Source organism: Penicillium nucicola, assembly GCF_028828085.1.
Source record: "Penicillium nucicola strain IBT 29836 chromosome Unknown utg000010l, whole genome shotgun sequence".
NCBI lineage: Eukaryota > Fungi > Ascomycota > Eurotiomycetes > Eurotiales > Aspergillaceae > Penicillium > Penicillium nucicola.
Window position 1 is genome coordinate 5,093,415 of NW_026643134.1, and position 15,102 is coordinate 5,108,516.

Here is a 15,102-nt window from a genome sequence, read left to right on the forward strand (position 1 = left end):
AAAGCTTGGCTTTTGGATTTAAGTTTGAGACATACGTCGCTGGTGACTGGCTTCTTTGTGGGTGATACCATCCGAAGCACTAAATTCGCTTCTGGGCGTCATCTTGGACCCTGTACTGTTGTCTCACATGGCAAATTATGAGCATCTATATTAAGAAAATAAATTTTGGAAAAAACAGTACGTTATATCCAAGTTATACAATCGAGTACTACTGTGAGAAGTCATCAGCATCAAGATTAATTTCCGGCCGGTTTGCCTTGTCCGTATGTGCAATATTATGATATGTTCACGTCCAGTACCTTAGGGTGTCCATTTATGATCTTTTGAGTTTCGAAACTCAAATCCCAAATTCCCTGCCCACCTAATTTGTTTCATTTCCCTGATTGTTGCCCAGGTGAGATAGTTAGATACAAATTCGGATTTGTAATCAACCTACGCCCCCGCCACGCTACGATCTCGGGGTTGCGACAGCGACAGCCTACTTTTTACCCGCATGATCTTGGCATGGGAACAGGTTTACTTACTTTTTTGTGTTCTAGATTAGTTGTTATAACGTCTTGTTCCGATGGCGGAACACAATAATCCCAATCTGGGTACGTTAAGTTTCGTGACAACTCTATAACCGTTTTGCTCACCGTTGAATGTCTTTCTCAGACAGTAAATTCCATTTTGTTTCTTCCAAGAGCCCAGATGGCCGTACAGCAAAGCGCATAGCCCGATCTCATGCTGTAGCTCGCGGTCTCGAGAACAAACGCAAGCTCCAGCAAAAGTCGGGTCTCAATTTCCATGTCGTATCTTTGAAAGGTGGCTCTAGCCGCAATTTGGATAAGAAAAAGACACCACGTCCTCGTCTTGCACCGAAAATCACCTTATCTGCAGAGGAGTCTAGTGCGTTCCAAATGCTCGCCGCAGAGTCACCGAAGTTACAGGCGTTGTTTAGTCGATGTGAGATCTTCACGGGAGCCCCGGAACCAGCGACAGACACTCACTTAATATGATCTAGGTAAATTGCAGCATGCCACAGAGCCAGTGTTTAGTGTTTCAGATGAGCTTGTGCTCCAGAATTTCCGCCCTATTCTACGCAAAGGGCTCGATGACCATGCCCTTCTGAGTGCAGCTATGCTTACATTCTCATTTGCCATCACTAATGGCTGTATTGACGCCGAATGCCTCCGATATAAAGGTCAAGCTCTTAGCTCCATTCGTCAAAGGATGAACTCTCCAGATCTGGCCACCGCGGAATCAACACTCGGTGCTATCTTGCTGTTGGCTGGAGTGGAGGTTCGTGCAATGCTCTCTTCCTCGATTGTGCATGTCTGCCAAGAAGCTACAAGCCGCTAACTACTAAACTACACAGGCTCAACTTGGAGTACCGCGTCAAGTTCAACTTCACATGGGTGCAATACAACAGATTCTTGACATATGTGGGAGAAAAGGTGTGTTTCTCAGTGATGGTATAAAGCGTGCGATATTCTGGTAAGTGAGCATCCAAAGCACTTCAACAACCCTTCTCACATATACTAATTCCCCATAGGTCAGACTTGAATGCTTCCGTCATGACTGGATCCAACCGAGTGGTCGACCACACGACCTTTGCCGAACTGCAATGGGAAAGAGATCCTTTTACTCGGCAATTCTTTACCCTGCCACCTGGATTCCAGGCCCACTCTCAGTTACTTGGTTCGAGCTTCGTTGAGGTGCTCAAGGATGTCTTTGCATTGCAGTGTATCCGAGAGTCTACCTATTTCGAAAAGGAGGATACAATCGCCATGGCGCATATTGATAACCACCAAGCGTCAATCCAGTCGAGACTGGCACATTTACCAAATCATTGCTCCATATCGGAGTGTTGCCATCTAGCGGCGTATATATGTTCAACAATGCTGCGCTGTAAGCTTTGGCGCACTTCTACTATTCCTGTGAGTCTATGAACCAATGCTCCTTGCACACCCGTCTATCCTTGGCGCTGATTTCCGGCGGAATAGTCTCATCTTTCATCAAGGCTACTCGGGAAGCTGCAAGAAGCAGATCATGATTTTTTGTGGGATGATTGGCCTGAGTTGTTAGCGTGGTTGCTATATATTGGTGGGGCTTTTGCTCCTACGGGCGATATACGATCGGGGTATCTGACATTGTTGCATTTGAATCGCACCTCAAGGCTCAAAGAATTGTATTCATCTTGGTCTGATCTGCTGGGAATTCTGAAGCAGTTTATCTGGTCGGAAAAGGCTTTTGAATCCCAAGTGAAGGCGTTCTTCGAGTATTGTGATCATTAAATAATCTGAAACAGAAGTCAATTTGCCGTGCACAGTGGATATATATTTTGATCAGGACGTGAGATTTTATCACGGGTAAATTGGTTCCCATTATAATCTAGGGAAAGACTTGCTTAGGGTTTAGAAATAGGCTTACAAATATGGAAGATTGGACTTTCTGCATGTATTTGTAATCGGTTGCTAGTCAATGAACTATCTCAAGATCCCGGATGACGCTTTAGTGCAGATATTAGTTGGGTCTGCCCTCCCCATCTAGCAGATGATTGGCTCTCAATGGCATATTTGGCCTTTCCTCAATTGGCTATATCTCCCTTCCTTTTTGGGAAGAATCTCTTTGCCCTAACTGTACAAAATGATTCTATGACATTTACCTAAACGCCTCGCCATATTTTCAAACAGCGGGTATAAATACCTGGACACAACGCAGATTGCAGTCATATTCTTATCTTTTAATTATACCTGAAAACGTTCCAAAATCCCAAATTATGCCTCAATCGCGTCTTTTCAACCCTCTTCAGATCGGCCAAGTAGAAGTGAAGCATCGCATTGGAATGGCTCCCCTTACTCGCTTCCGAGCAACTGAAGATCGAATCCCGACACCCCTGATGAAGGAATACTACAGCCAAAGAGCAGCTGTACCTGGTACCCTCATCATCAGCGAAGGGACTTTTATCTCAGCAACATGCGGCGGCTTCACTCATGCACCAGGAATATGGCACGAAGACCAAGTTTCTGCGTGGCGAACCATCACCGACGAAGTCCACCGAAAAGGATGTTACATATTCTGCCAGTTATTTGCCATGGGTCGTGCTGCGGATGATGAAGTCGCTAAAAAGGAGGGCGTTCCTATCGTTGCACCTAGCGCTATTCCAATGCATGATGGAGCCGTGACACCACAGGCCATGACAGTCCAAGAAATCAAACAAACCGTTCGGGAATTCACGGATGCTTCGATAAATGCTATCAGGGCGGGATTCGATGGCGTTGAAATCCATGGCGCCAATGGTTTTCTCCTCGATCAGTTCATCCAGGATGTCAGCAATGCGCGCGATGATGAGTATGGCGGCAGTGTGTCGAATAGATCGCGTCTTCTCAACGAGGTCGTCGAATCTGTCGTCGATGAAATCGGCTCTGACCGTGTGGGGCTTCGACTGAGTCCCTGGAGTACGTTCCAGGGTATGAGAATGGAAGATCCAATCCCGCAATATACGGATGTGATTCACAACGCCAGTCGGTCAGGCTTGGCCTATCTACATCTCGTGGAGTCGCGGATCTCTGGTGCCATGGACCATGATGGTCGTGATCAGCTAGACTTTGCATATGATCTCTGGCATGGGGTTCTTCTTGTTGCTGGTGGATATACTCCTCAGGAAGCTGATGATCTTGTGAATAAGAAGTACCCAGGCAAGGATATTGTGGTCATGTTTGGTCGTCACTTTATCTCGAACCCGGATCTTGTATACCGGATCAAGGAGGGCCTGGAGCTCAATGCCTACAATAGAGAAACTTTCTATTCGTTAGAGTCGGTTCTAGGTTATTCGGACTACCCTTTTGGCAAGGAGTATCTGGAAGGGGTGAAGGTGAAGGCTTAGTCAACTTGAGCTTGAAGACATGTATGCAAATCAGATCTCAATTTTCCATTTCGAAACTTGACGCGGCTATCCGCGGATAACGGAACGTCTGAATCTGTCAATGGTTGGGCCGTGGAAATGTTGCGTGAGGTTTACAGGCTTAATCGGCTCATACAAACCCCGAAGTTGGGCACGATTTGATGTTTCAACGAACTTGTCGAGCTGAGTCAGATACAAAACTTCACACTGTTCGGTCTTTCGGGATTTGGGCTATTCTAAGATTTTTCAGTAATGTCCCCCCAATGATGAGATAAATGTAATCTCTCACGGTGATCTAATAGGCTCGGGGTTTCAAGTCGAAGCCGTTAGGTGGCATACCTCATTCTACTTTGGTTTGTGTTTTTTCCCCTTTGCATGTTCAGACTTATTCATGTTAAACGCCTTATGTCATATTCTTACATTGAGAGAGTTTTATCAAAATGTTGTGAATCACTCAGGTCAAGCCTTATACATAGGCCTGACCCGGCCCAAGTATACATGGAATTGTGATCCAATGGCAGCATAGAACTCTGTTGAGCAATTTATGCCTCTTGTACGCTCATAGAAGATTATACAGTGAAATATTGCTCAATTAATCTCGTTGGGGTTGAGATCGGGATTTGAAACGCAGCTATAAGCTCGGGATTTAAGGTGCGGCAAATCCCTTCATGGCCTGACCCAAAGCAGACCCCGCAAACCCCGGATTCAATCTAGAGTTGCGATGCAAATCACTAAGCTTATAGCGTCTCACATGGCATCACACCACATCTGAGCAAATCCCGGACCTGTCTGTGTACTTCGACTTCACCACTCTATACACCAAACATGCATCCGAGTTTCAGCATTTCCCGAACCCGAGAGCTTCCGGATCTGCTGATGCTCTTGACTCTGAATCTCGGGGTCTGGGATGTTTGTGATGGTTTCGTAGGAGATTAACGAATGTAGCTTGAAATCTATAAAACGTGCCCGTTTCCTCGATCAGCAAAAGAAACATCATTCTACATCACTCTCATCTAGCTCATCAAAGCAAAACATCAATCTCGTCACCATGGTTCCTGCTCTTAAGAAGTACAAGGCTGCTGCCGTCAACGCTGAGCCTGGTTGGTTCGACCTCCAGGAGTCTGTCCGCCGCACCATCCACTGGATCAACGAGGCCGGCGAGAATGGCTGCAAGCTGATTGCTTTCCCGGAGCTTTGTAGGCAGCATCTTTCTAACTACATCAATTCTTCTTAACTAACAGATGAAATAGGGATCCCCGGTTACCCTTACTGGGCCTGGAAGGTCAACTACCAGGAGAGCCTTCCTCTGCTCAAGAAGTACCGTGAGAACAGTCTTCCCTCTGACTCCGAGGAAATGCGCCGCATCCGCGAGGCTGCGAAGAACAACAAGATTTGGGTCTCTCTTGGATACTCCGAAGTCGACCTTGCAAGTCTGTACACCACGCAGATCATGATCAACCCAGCCGGTGATGTGGTCAACCATCGCCGCAAGATCAAAGCCACCCACGTCGAGCGCCTCGTCTTCGGCGACGGCACCGGTGATACCACCGAATCTGTTATGGACACTGAGATCGGCCGTATCGGCCACCTCAACTGCTGGGAGAACATGAACCCCTTCCTGAAGGCTCATGCCGCCTCCCGCGGCGAGCAGGTTCACATCGCTGCCTGGCCTCTGTACCCGGGCAAGGAGACCCTGAAGTACCCCGACCCCTACACCAACGTGGCCGAGGCAAACGCAGATGTAATACTCCCTTCTTTTTTTTTATCGAGGCGAAAACGTGATCTGATGACTGACAAGACTGCCCAGCTCGTTACCCCTGCCTATGCTATTGAGACTGGCTCCTTCACTCTTGCTCCTTGGCAGACTATCACTGCTGAGGGTATCAAGGTCAACACCCCTCCTGGTAAAGAGCTTGAAGATCCTCGTATTTACAACGGAAACGGCCGTATCTACGGCCCTGATGGTCAGAACCTTGTTCCTCACCCCGACAAGGACTTCCAGGGTCTTCTCTACGTCGACGTGAGTCATTCACCTTCCTTCTACTTTGAGAATACAGAACTCACATGACAAATAGATCGACCTTGATGAGATCCACCTGACCAAGTCTTTGGCTGACTTTGTAAGTCACACTCTGCTCTGCACTACCAACTTCACAATGCTTACATTCCTCTTAGGGTGGCCACTACATGCGCCCTGACCTGATTCGTCTTCTTGTTGACACTAACCGCAAGGACCTGATTGTTCAAGAGGACCGCACCAACGGCGGTGTCATCTACACCCGCACCATTGACCGTGTTGGACTCTCTACTCCTCTGGACGCCATTTCAGACTCCCAGGAGTAAATAGGGAGGCTACTTTTGATATAAGGGCTGATTGGCTAAGATCCACTTAGTTCCCGGAATAGAAGGTGTAACATAAGAGATAGAAATCACTACTTATTCATTGATCTTGCCTGATATTGCGGGTCTGCGGAATCTCGCCCTGCAATTCTCTCAATAAAAAAAATAAACTTGTATAAATAACTCATTTAGATTATATATGTTCACATCTATGTATGTACAACTATTATTCTTTTAAAATGTAATATACCTCTCAAGCAGGCACACCATCCCGAACAGACCCCCAAGCCCCAAGAGTCCAGTTACCAGAGCAGGCATAAGGGAACTGCGCATCAGCCAGACTATGCTTCTGCACCTTCAAGAAAGTCGACAGCTCACACCACCCATCATCACGGTACTCACAAGCAGCGAAACTCGAGTGAAGAGGAATAGTGCGCTGGTTCTGAATAAAGTGCACATACTTCGTCTCACCAGTTCTGGAGACGTAGTCGGCCTTTCCAGCGGTGGCGGACCGCTTAGTCGAAACCTTGTGCGGCGAAGTAATAATCTCAATATTCAACCGACCGGCAAAGGGAACAAGCTTGCTAGCCGAGAACTGCTGGTTCTCAAGCGGACCAGTAGTGGGCAAGAAATCGTCGAATTGGGTCAATCCAAATGCAGTTAGGACAGAGATGATGTTTGCATCGTGTGTGAACTCCAAATAGAGACTCTGGTTCAGAGGGAAGGTGACAGGGTTGGTATCCAATGTCATATTAGCACCGGTGAGCTTAGCCGGGACATCGACATAGTGACCCTCGACGCGAGCGAGGAACTCCTCAACCCAGGCAATACCCTGCGCACGGCCAGTAGGACTCAAGAAGCCAGACATACCGGCGAACTCAATGTCCATGAGGTAAGAGAATCCTTCCCATTCTTTGTAGGTGAATAGCGAGCAGAAGGGACTGTAGCCCAGACTGACGGTTTCATAGGGACACAGACTTTGAGCGTGATACGTGTCTGCCACAGTCCAGTTGTAGTTACCAGTCAGCTTGCGGAGCGCTGCGGTGCGATCTTGCAGATATGTCTCCATCCAGATGCCGAGTGGCTCGGCGATGTTGGCCTCCATGGTGGTATACTCGTTGGCGCAGGGTGTTACACCCGTAGTGGCGGGGTCGATTGTTGCCAAAATATTGGCATTCTTGGTCCAGTCGAGGCCGAAGAATCCGGCCAGGAAGTTCTCTGCGCTCTCTAGCATGCGGGACTGGAGCGTGGTGCGCACGACGATCTTGGAGGAGTTATCGTATAGATGGCCGTAGTTGTAGTAGTTGAGAATTCCGCTGTTGAAAAGCTCTTGGCGACCAATTGGGACGAGAATCTCTTTGCCGAGCTGGTAGGACCAGTCGTTTAGGAATTCGAGCGCGCCTGTGAAAACGGCGCCCTCGGCAACGGCTTTTTGGATGGTGGCGCCCCATGTATCCAGTCCTTCTGATGAAGAGGGATATCTTGAGCCGTGACGCTGCAGCAGGTGCATGTGGGTAATGTTTGTACCCTTGGGTAGAGGGTACTCTTTTACTCCAAATCCTTCACTGGAGGGGGAGTACGGGCTTTATATGGGGTTAGCCCAAGTCACTTATGAGATCAGTGTTGGAATGTACCTTAGATCACCCATAATTTGGAAGATATTCTTCCCACCTGCTCCACTGATGGGCTCAGATGTTTCCAAGGGGGCATTGGGAACATAAGTTGCCTCGCCGAAGGGAGCTGGATTGCTTGCTGCGAGGAAAGGAGCAGCGCCAGTTGCCGTAGTGCCTGTTTCAAATGTTAACATCGTTGTACTCTCGTACAGATCAGCTGCATGAGAAGATCTTTTATTCACTTACCCGCGTAGTTATCAGGAGAGGTCTGGAACCAATTGGGCTGTGTCGCAGTCGCTTTTTGCTTAATGGCGCCAGCTTCAACACCGGCAGCCAGAGCGATTAAAGAAACAAAGCTCTTAGTAGCCATTGTGGCAAGTGGCGTACGCAATGCAATGCAAGAGAAGGATGGAAGGAAATGTGGATTCTATAACGTTACTGAGTACGATCATGGGCTTTATACATGAGTCTTTGCCCTTGCAGCCCCGAACGCCATCATTGACCTATTCATCTCGCTTAGGGTACGCGACCAGATCCTCTGGAATTGGGGCTTCATCGTTGTAGTGAAGCTTGAGGCCCAAATCAATCATGATCGTCGAGTCTGGCACGTGGGGAGGCTAAGAGCTTCTTTCGGTGGGTGGAGCCTCTGCAGCCAATCAACGTCCCGCAGGACATGCAACACCCACCTATTCGATGCAGCAGTTGAACAACGTGCTTGCTTAGCTCGCGGGTTTTTTCAAGGTGATTCATGAATCTCGCGACTCTTGATTCCCGCTTGCATTATTCGCGCACTGGACGCTTTTTGCATGCTGGGCTAACGATCTAATCTCGTATTCGTATGATCGGAATGCTGACCGTCTTGAAAGGTGAACAAATGCCTACGTAAGGTGTATTGGGTTAGTAAGATTCCCATAGTCTTCCTACGGCCGGGTAGAGGTGCCCCTTGTGCACTTAGGAACTTATGCATGCAACCATGATAGAAATGGATCCGGGAGATGAGAACTAGCTTGAAAAATATGAGAGAGCTAGTCATGCAGGTGTCGGCACTGACAGGATGGTCACGCGGCAGAGCCCTTTCTACCCTGTTTTTCGGAAATCGTGATTAGCCTCGCTTTTCTAGATTCTATCCATCTGGTAGCGGCCTCTTTCAAAGATTTGACCGCTGTGCTGAGAGAGATATTTCATGGCAATACGATTGAAGCCGTCTGATATATTTTCCTGTTCGTTGGGTTGGATAATTCTATACACCGGAGCGGAATGACCCGCGCTGGACTCAATTTGCATTGCCAAAGTGGAGGAGGTTAATGCCCCTTTGGTGGACGTCAACCACCATCTGAGCTTCTCTTCTAAGAAATCTGTGCTATGGCTGGCGCCCCTTGTTAATGAAAGCCCCATCTATCTGGAATTCTCCGAAACAGGGTTCAGCAATAGCCTGGAACGTGAGTTCAGATTGAAGGAGACTATTACAGCTCTATGCTAGCTCTCTCTTACATCAGAGAATTTTTCAAGTTTCTAAAATATATGATTGTGTAGATACTTCCGGCTGCCTCTCAATTTATATTCACAACACTTATACATTATAACATTTCAAGCATGTTCCATACATAAAATCCCTTTCTCAATCGAAGCTGTTTATTCCAAAGGCCCAAGACAATAATTACGAGCTCGCTGCTTCAAGCCTCGAACACTCAAATCCTTACCCACATCGATTTGCCCGTTGACCGGGCGCTCGGACCCCTGTGAACCGTGAAACGTGCACATTCCGAGAATCTTCACATTCCTTGACACTCTACTGTAGGAAACCCTAGGGTTACAAAGATCGCACCAATAATTCGAATAGAACCAAAGTACTACGCGGTGACCCATAATTCTACCCGAGTCGTCAGTGTACAGAGCAGGCTGCCATGGATTATCATGGATGGGACCCGTTGGACAATACCACCTCCATGAAGGTGTAACTCTGACCTATTGGCTGGAGAAATGAAGCGCGGTACGATGGGCGCCACAACCTTGAGCTTCGCGGCATCGCTACAAGGCGGGGGACAATGCAATTGTTGCCGAGAACGGAAGTAGAGTTGGGCTTCTGACACTTCGTGTATGTACGTCACATACCTCACACCCCACGAGTACACTCAAACAAGTACACTCAAGGCCTAGAAATCATCAGGGACAGTAAATTCTAGATCTTGTCTATGCGGAATGCTGCAGAAGGTCTCGAAAAGACATGTCCGAAATTTAATCTGTCCAACCTCGTTCTCAAGTGGATAGATCGGGGCACAGAATGATATTCCAAAGATTGTCCCACCAACTTCAACAATCAACATGCATCAAGAACTTGATATCTCCCGTTGATCTCCATTACAGCCATACTTAATCACGCAAACTCAAACTGGACGAGCCAGCGGTGCTTCTTCAATGCCAAGACATTCCGTGACAAACCACATGTCGACTGGAATGTGAGATCACCGCAAACAGCTTTGCTATGTTCCCCATCAAATCAAGTATTTGATCGAGCAAGAAAGAAGAGCAGGTCTGGCCCCAGTTGGAATATGTGGTCGGAATTACAATGGTAGAGGGGGAAATTGAACATTGTGTAGAAAATGAAGTATAACTTCCCCAGATATCGGGCCGCGCTTTCCCAACCACATTATGACGACGACACCCAACTTGCCGCTTTCAAATCGACTTCATTTGCTTGTCTCAGGTTCCTCATCTATCTCGATCCACTTGGTGGTTCCCCGTAACCTCTTTCTCCAGGCCTGATCCATATTTTTTGTGACCTTGGAACTTCCGTGTGGCATCAGGAATCGACAATCATAGACTCCACTATCGAAGGGAACGGCCATTGCGACCTTGACCCGTCAGAGAAAGCCTTTGTGTCTTTATTAACCCCGGACCCCAGAGGACTCCGTCCCACGATCCGCCGCTTTCAGCACATCCACATTCCCCAGTTCCCTCGAACAGCGTGATCTATACCTGGTATAGGAAAGGTCTACAGCCCAGGTATGTTACTTTGGCTTCAAGCCTCGTGGGGATTTCCGTTCTCACCCAAGTCACCTCTTGTTTGCCTGCATCCGGTTACCTATTCAGCCATCAATCCACTCAGGTTTACTTATACCAGTCGATCTCCATGCCATTTGACACAAATCATTCATTCCTCATTCCCGAAGCCCAACCTCCTAACTTTTGGGCCTGACTAAGTTTAGAATCTTCAGTATGCCATCCAAGACTTCACAGAAGAAAGCGGTCCTCGGCCTGTCATTTTTGGCGGCCTTGGCACAAGCCACACCGACAGTGTAAGTGATGCTTGCCTTTACCTTTACCGCATGTGACTATTATTTCACATGATGGTTACTGACTCTGATATATAGGAGCCTCAACTTTGATTACGGTACCCAGAAGGTTCGTGGCGTCAACCTTGGCGGCTGGCTGGTGCTGGAGCCATGGATCACTCCATCTATCTTTGACGCAGCTGGCGATGCTGCTGTTGATGAGTGGTCTCTCTGTGCGACTGTTGGCGCCGACCAATGCCGAGCTCTTCTGGCAGAGCACTGGAGCAGCTTCATCACTGCCGATGACTTCACTCAGATTGCCGCCACTGGCATGAACCACGTCAGAATTCCCGTTGGTTACTGGGCTCTGAAACATCTCGATGGAGATCAATACGTCGATGGCCAATTGGAGTACCTCGACCAAGCTGTCGGCTGGGCTCGTGCCGCTGGCCTTAAGATCGTGGTCGACCTGCACGGTGGTTCGTATATTTTATATCCATTTGACATATTCATCTCTAACCATTGTCACAGCTCCTGGATCACAGAACGGATTCGACAACAGCGGTAAGCGTGGTGCGATCCAATGGCAACAGGGTAACACTGTTAGCGATACCAAGGATGCCCTGGAGGCTCTGGCTGCCCGCTATGGTAACGATGGAGATGTCGTTACCGCCATTGAGGCTCTGAACGAGCCCAACATCCCTGGAGGCGTCAATCAAGATGGTCTCAAGCAGTACTACTATGACTCATGGGGCTCTGCCCGCAAGGCCAGCCAGGACACCACTGTTGTCCTCCACGACGGCTTCATGCCCACTGAGTCATGGAACGGTTTCATGAGCGAGTCCACTGGTGTCTGGTACGTGATGATGGATACTCATCACTACGAAGTCTTTGACAGCGGTCTTCTTTCCATGGACATCAATGCTCACGTTCAGAATGTCTGCTCCTTCTCCAAGGACCACGTCCAGACCTCGGACAAGTGGACAGTCGTCGGTGAATGGACCGGTGCCATGACTGATTGTGCCAAGTACCTCAACGGAAAGGGTGTTGGCGCCCGCTATGACGGAACCTACCCCGGTAGCCAGGCTGTCGGCAGCTGTGACGGCAAGTCCGTTGGATCCATTGACACTCTTACTGATGACGAGCGCAACAACATCCGTCGCTTCATTGAGGGACAACTCGATGCCTATGAGCACGGTACTGGCTGGCTCTACTGGACCTGGAAGACCGAGGGTGCCCCCGAATGGGACATGCAGAAGCAGATCGCTGGCGGCATCTTCCCTAACCCCGTTACCAGCCGTGCATTCCCGGGCCAGTGCTAAATGCCTTAGCTATACCATTTGTGCCTTGCTATATTCGTTCTTGAACTTAAGCATCAAGCATGCTTCTGATCATTGCTTGATAGGAGTTTGCTTTGTTTCTAAATTGGTTTACCGGGATCGCGCATGAGAGAAAGTTGGATTCTTGTGTCTTTTTGGTGTTTGGGTATATGTTACTTTTCTTTTCCGGGACATGCTGAATAGGCCCCGCCCGCTTTTGACCATTCACAATTTATTCATTTTGCTTCCATATAGAATTCCTGGTAATTCTTCATCGTAGGCAGAGCTGCTCATAGACGCAACGGCTTACAACCAAAACCAGGGGGTATCCAGCAGGTTTACCCTTTTCTGACTAGCCACTGCAACTGCTGGAACAGTTCCGGACTAGCCCAAGACTTGAAAGTATCAGCCACTAGGAAATCATGATCCTTGTAATCAAAGCCCGGAACAACCGTCTATTCCCATTAGCTTTCCTCACAGCCCATGAAATCGAAGATATAGGGGCAAACCTCACCTCACTAATAAGCAAACCCGAACTATTCCCCAATTCCCCGTCATCTCCTGGGATCAAAAAACTCGCTTTATAACAGCCCCCTCAACAATCCACTGCAACTTCTCCTCCTGAGCGATATCATGTCCAACAACAAACGTCTCAACGCGGTAGTCATCAAAACTCCCATTGGGGCCCAACGGAACCACAATAATGTAGACACCCCGTCCATGGTGGAGGGTGTGCACGGTACGACTAGCATTGCGATGGAAAGCCCCGATCGGAGTATTTGGTGTGATGAAGTAGAAGATACTAGTCGACATGGAACGCTGTTCGCCTGCGGCGTTGAGCGTGAGTTGCTTGTCGCGGTCAGTTTCGACGAAGTAGCCGCCTTCAATGTGTCGGATCATTTTTAGTGTGTCGATGGTGGTTTGAGTGGTTTTGTTTTCTGGAACTTGACCTGCTGCTTTGGTTATTGGCTCTTGGTAGCGAGTGTTGATTTCTTCGATGGATATCTCCATTTTGGGGGATAGGCTGCGGTTGATAGAAGTTGTTTGGAGGGAGAGAGATATTGGCGGGATTGTTGCTTTAAATACGGAGATGGTGGAAACTAAAATATGCTGGTTCTGGGATATGAATAGAAGAGTGTTTTGATGATATTATGGGAGATCATGTTCGAGCCGGAAGTCTACGGCTATGTCGGGGCACGAAACTCTTTCTCTTTTGGGTGATGTCCGGACTAATACGAGTGATCGGGAGGCTACCTTGGAAGTTGAAGAGTGATTTTACTGGTTCGCCGATGGACGCCTTACTTCTTTTTTACATGTGTCTTATAAGTATGGCGTTTTTTGGCTTTTCTATTCTCAGGCCTGCCATGTCGTATACCCTGTACATTAGGACTAGTATCAGATTGCGGCATTTGATCCCATCTTTATGTGCGGCCAGTTTTGGTATGAATAAATGACATGCAATATTTTTAACGGTCAAGATTCGTTTGTATGGCGAAGAACTGGTCCAGTTGCACATAAGCCCCGGATTTACATTATCCCAGCTTCCACTAGCCTTTGACGAATGAAATCTAGGCAAGATAAATTATATTTCCTTCACATCATTCCACTGTTGTCTTGCAACCTCTGTGACTCTTGTCTTGGGCATGGTAGAAACTCGAGATTTTGTCTCGCGTTCAGGCCTATGGCAAGGATCAAAATAAGTCATTTAGCGCAAACCAAACCTCTCCTCGATGAAGTTAGCCTGCAGTTTCCAGAGGCAGCCCTTTCAACTGGCCCTCATTTTGAATTTTTCCGTCTAGTGAAGGAAAATTCCACGGCTGAGAATTCACAGGCCAAGAAGGCGGCTAACAACAAGTAGTTAGATTTTGAGTTATGGAACTGGGCCATCCCGTCACTGCTGCTTGACTACCATTCGCTTGCCCTTGCTCTAATATCCCCTTTCTGATTGCCCTTCCCAGAGAAAGGAGTCCTTTACCATACTAACGTTTCTATGGACACTAAGTTAAGCAGTATCTTGAGCCTATCTCGTCCGCAGCTCCCTACAGTATGCAATAAACCTATGGCAAATGTCGTCACTCCAAAAAAGGGCCTTCATAATACGATGCACACTTCAGACTGTGCCAAAATCTTGATCAATTGGATATGCTTCGGTATAGTTATAAATCTGCCGTTTGCAACTTGATGTAGTATGAGCGGAAAATCAATTATCCGCCGTAGAATTTTCGCGCGTTCACAGGAGCCCTCAATAGCCTTTGATATCATTTAAGATAATTGAACTACGTATGTTCTTCCTAGACATCTGCCTCCGCAACATATCTCATGCAATAATGTAAGATGTGCTGCTTGAGGTTCAGCGCTGCAAGACCCTCGGTGGGCCAACCCCATGCGCCGGAGACGGCACCGAGCGGCGCCCCAAACGCCGCCCGGGTGAGCTTAGTTAGTTATATGCCATGCCACCATGCAGGACGCGGCAGCATCGGCCGAAGTATATCTTGCCCAAACAGTTGACCGTTCTTTTACGGTGCATGAAATTCCGTGGAAAAGTGTCGCATGCTCAATATCCGGTTTTCGCCTAGGGATCTTGGCGGACCGCTCACGAGAGACTTCAAATTTGATACTGAATATGGCATGGTGCAGTGGGCCCCAGGGTGGGTATAGTTAGTGATATGCAT

At 48.0% G+C, this 15,102-nt stretch overlaps 6 protein-coding genes across 6 annotated transcripts; 4 read left to right on the top strand and 2 right to left on the bottom strand.

The window, feature by feature from the left end:
- Nucleotides 1-565: 565 nt before the first annotated feature.
- Nucleotides 566-2,276, top strand: N7511_010496 (N-ethylmaleimide reductase; the record flags this gene model as incomplete). The annotated part of the gene is made up of 6 exons (XM_057132873.1): nucleotides 566-593; nucleotides 655-945; nucleotides 1,004-1,281; nucleotides 1,358-1,476; nucleotides 1,535-1,919; nucleotides 1,986-2,276. 6 exons carry the CDS (start codon nucleotides 566-568, stop codon nucleotides 2,274-2,276), a joined length of 1,392 nt encoding a protein of 463 aa, XP_056980861.1.
- Nucleotides 2,277-2,761: 485 nt separating this feature from the next.
- N7511_010497 (alkene reductase) lies at nucleotides 2,762-3,868 on the top strand (the record flags this gene model as incomplete). Its single annotated transcript, XM_057132874.1, has 1 exon — nucleotides 2,762-3,868. One exon carries the CDS (start codon nucleotides 2,762-2,764, stop codon nucleotides 3,866-3,868), a length of 1,107 nt encoding a protein of 368 aa, XP_056980862.1.
- A 1,066-nt stretch (nucleotides 3,869-4,934) lies between these two features.
- N7511_010498 (carbon-nitrogen hydrolase family protein) lies at nucleotides 4,935-6,229 on the top strand (the record flags this gene model as incomplete). The annotated part of the gene is made up of 5 exons (XM_057132875.1): nucleotides 4,935-5,082; nucleotides 5,137-5,627; nucleotides 5,694-5,906; nucleotides 5,962-6,006; nucleotides 6,062-6,229. 5 exons carry the CDS (start codon nucleotides 4,935-4,937, stop codon nucleotides 6,227-6,229), a joined length of 1,065 nt encoding a protein of 354 aa, XP_056980863.1.
- A 250-nt stretch (nucleotides 6,230-6,479) lies between these two features.
- N7511_010499 (histidine phosphatase family protein) lies at nucleotides 6,480-8,209 on the bottom strand (the record flags this gene model as incomplete). The annotated part of the gene is made up of 3 exons (XM_057132876.1): nucleotides 6,480-7,809; nucleotides 7,861-8,014; nucleotides 8,086-8,209. 3 exons carry the CDS (start codon nucleotides 8,207-8,209, stop codon nucleotides 6,480-6,482), a joined length of 1,608 nt encoding a protein of 535 aa, XP_056980864.1.
- Nucleotides 8,210-11,055: 2,846 nt separating this feature from the next.
- On the top strand, nucleotides 11,056-12,433 carry exg1 (glucan 1,3-beta-glucosidase; the record flags this gene model as incomplete). Its single annotated transcript, XM_057132877.1, has 3 exons — nucleotides 11,056-11,135; nucleotides 11,211-11,590; nucleotides 11,643-12,433. The coding sequence occupies 3 exons, from the start codon at nucleotides 11,056-11,058 to the stop codon at nucleotides 12,431-12,433; spliced, it is 1,251 nt and encodes a 416-aa protein (XP_056980865.1).
- Nucleotides 12,434-12,997: 564 nt separating this feature from the next.
- On the bottom strand, nucleotides 12,998-13,441 carry N7511_010501 (cupin domain-containing protein; the record flags this gene model as incomplete). The annotated part of the gene is made up of 1 exon (XM_057132878.1): nucleotides 12,998-13,441. The coding sequence occupies one exon, from the start codon at nucleotides 13,439-13,441 to the stop codon at nucleotides 12,998-13,000; it is 444 nt and encodes a 147-aa protein (XP_056980866.1).
- Between the last annotated feature and the right edge of the window lie 1,661 nt (nucleotides 13,442-15,102).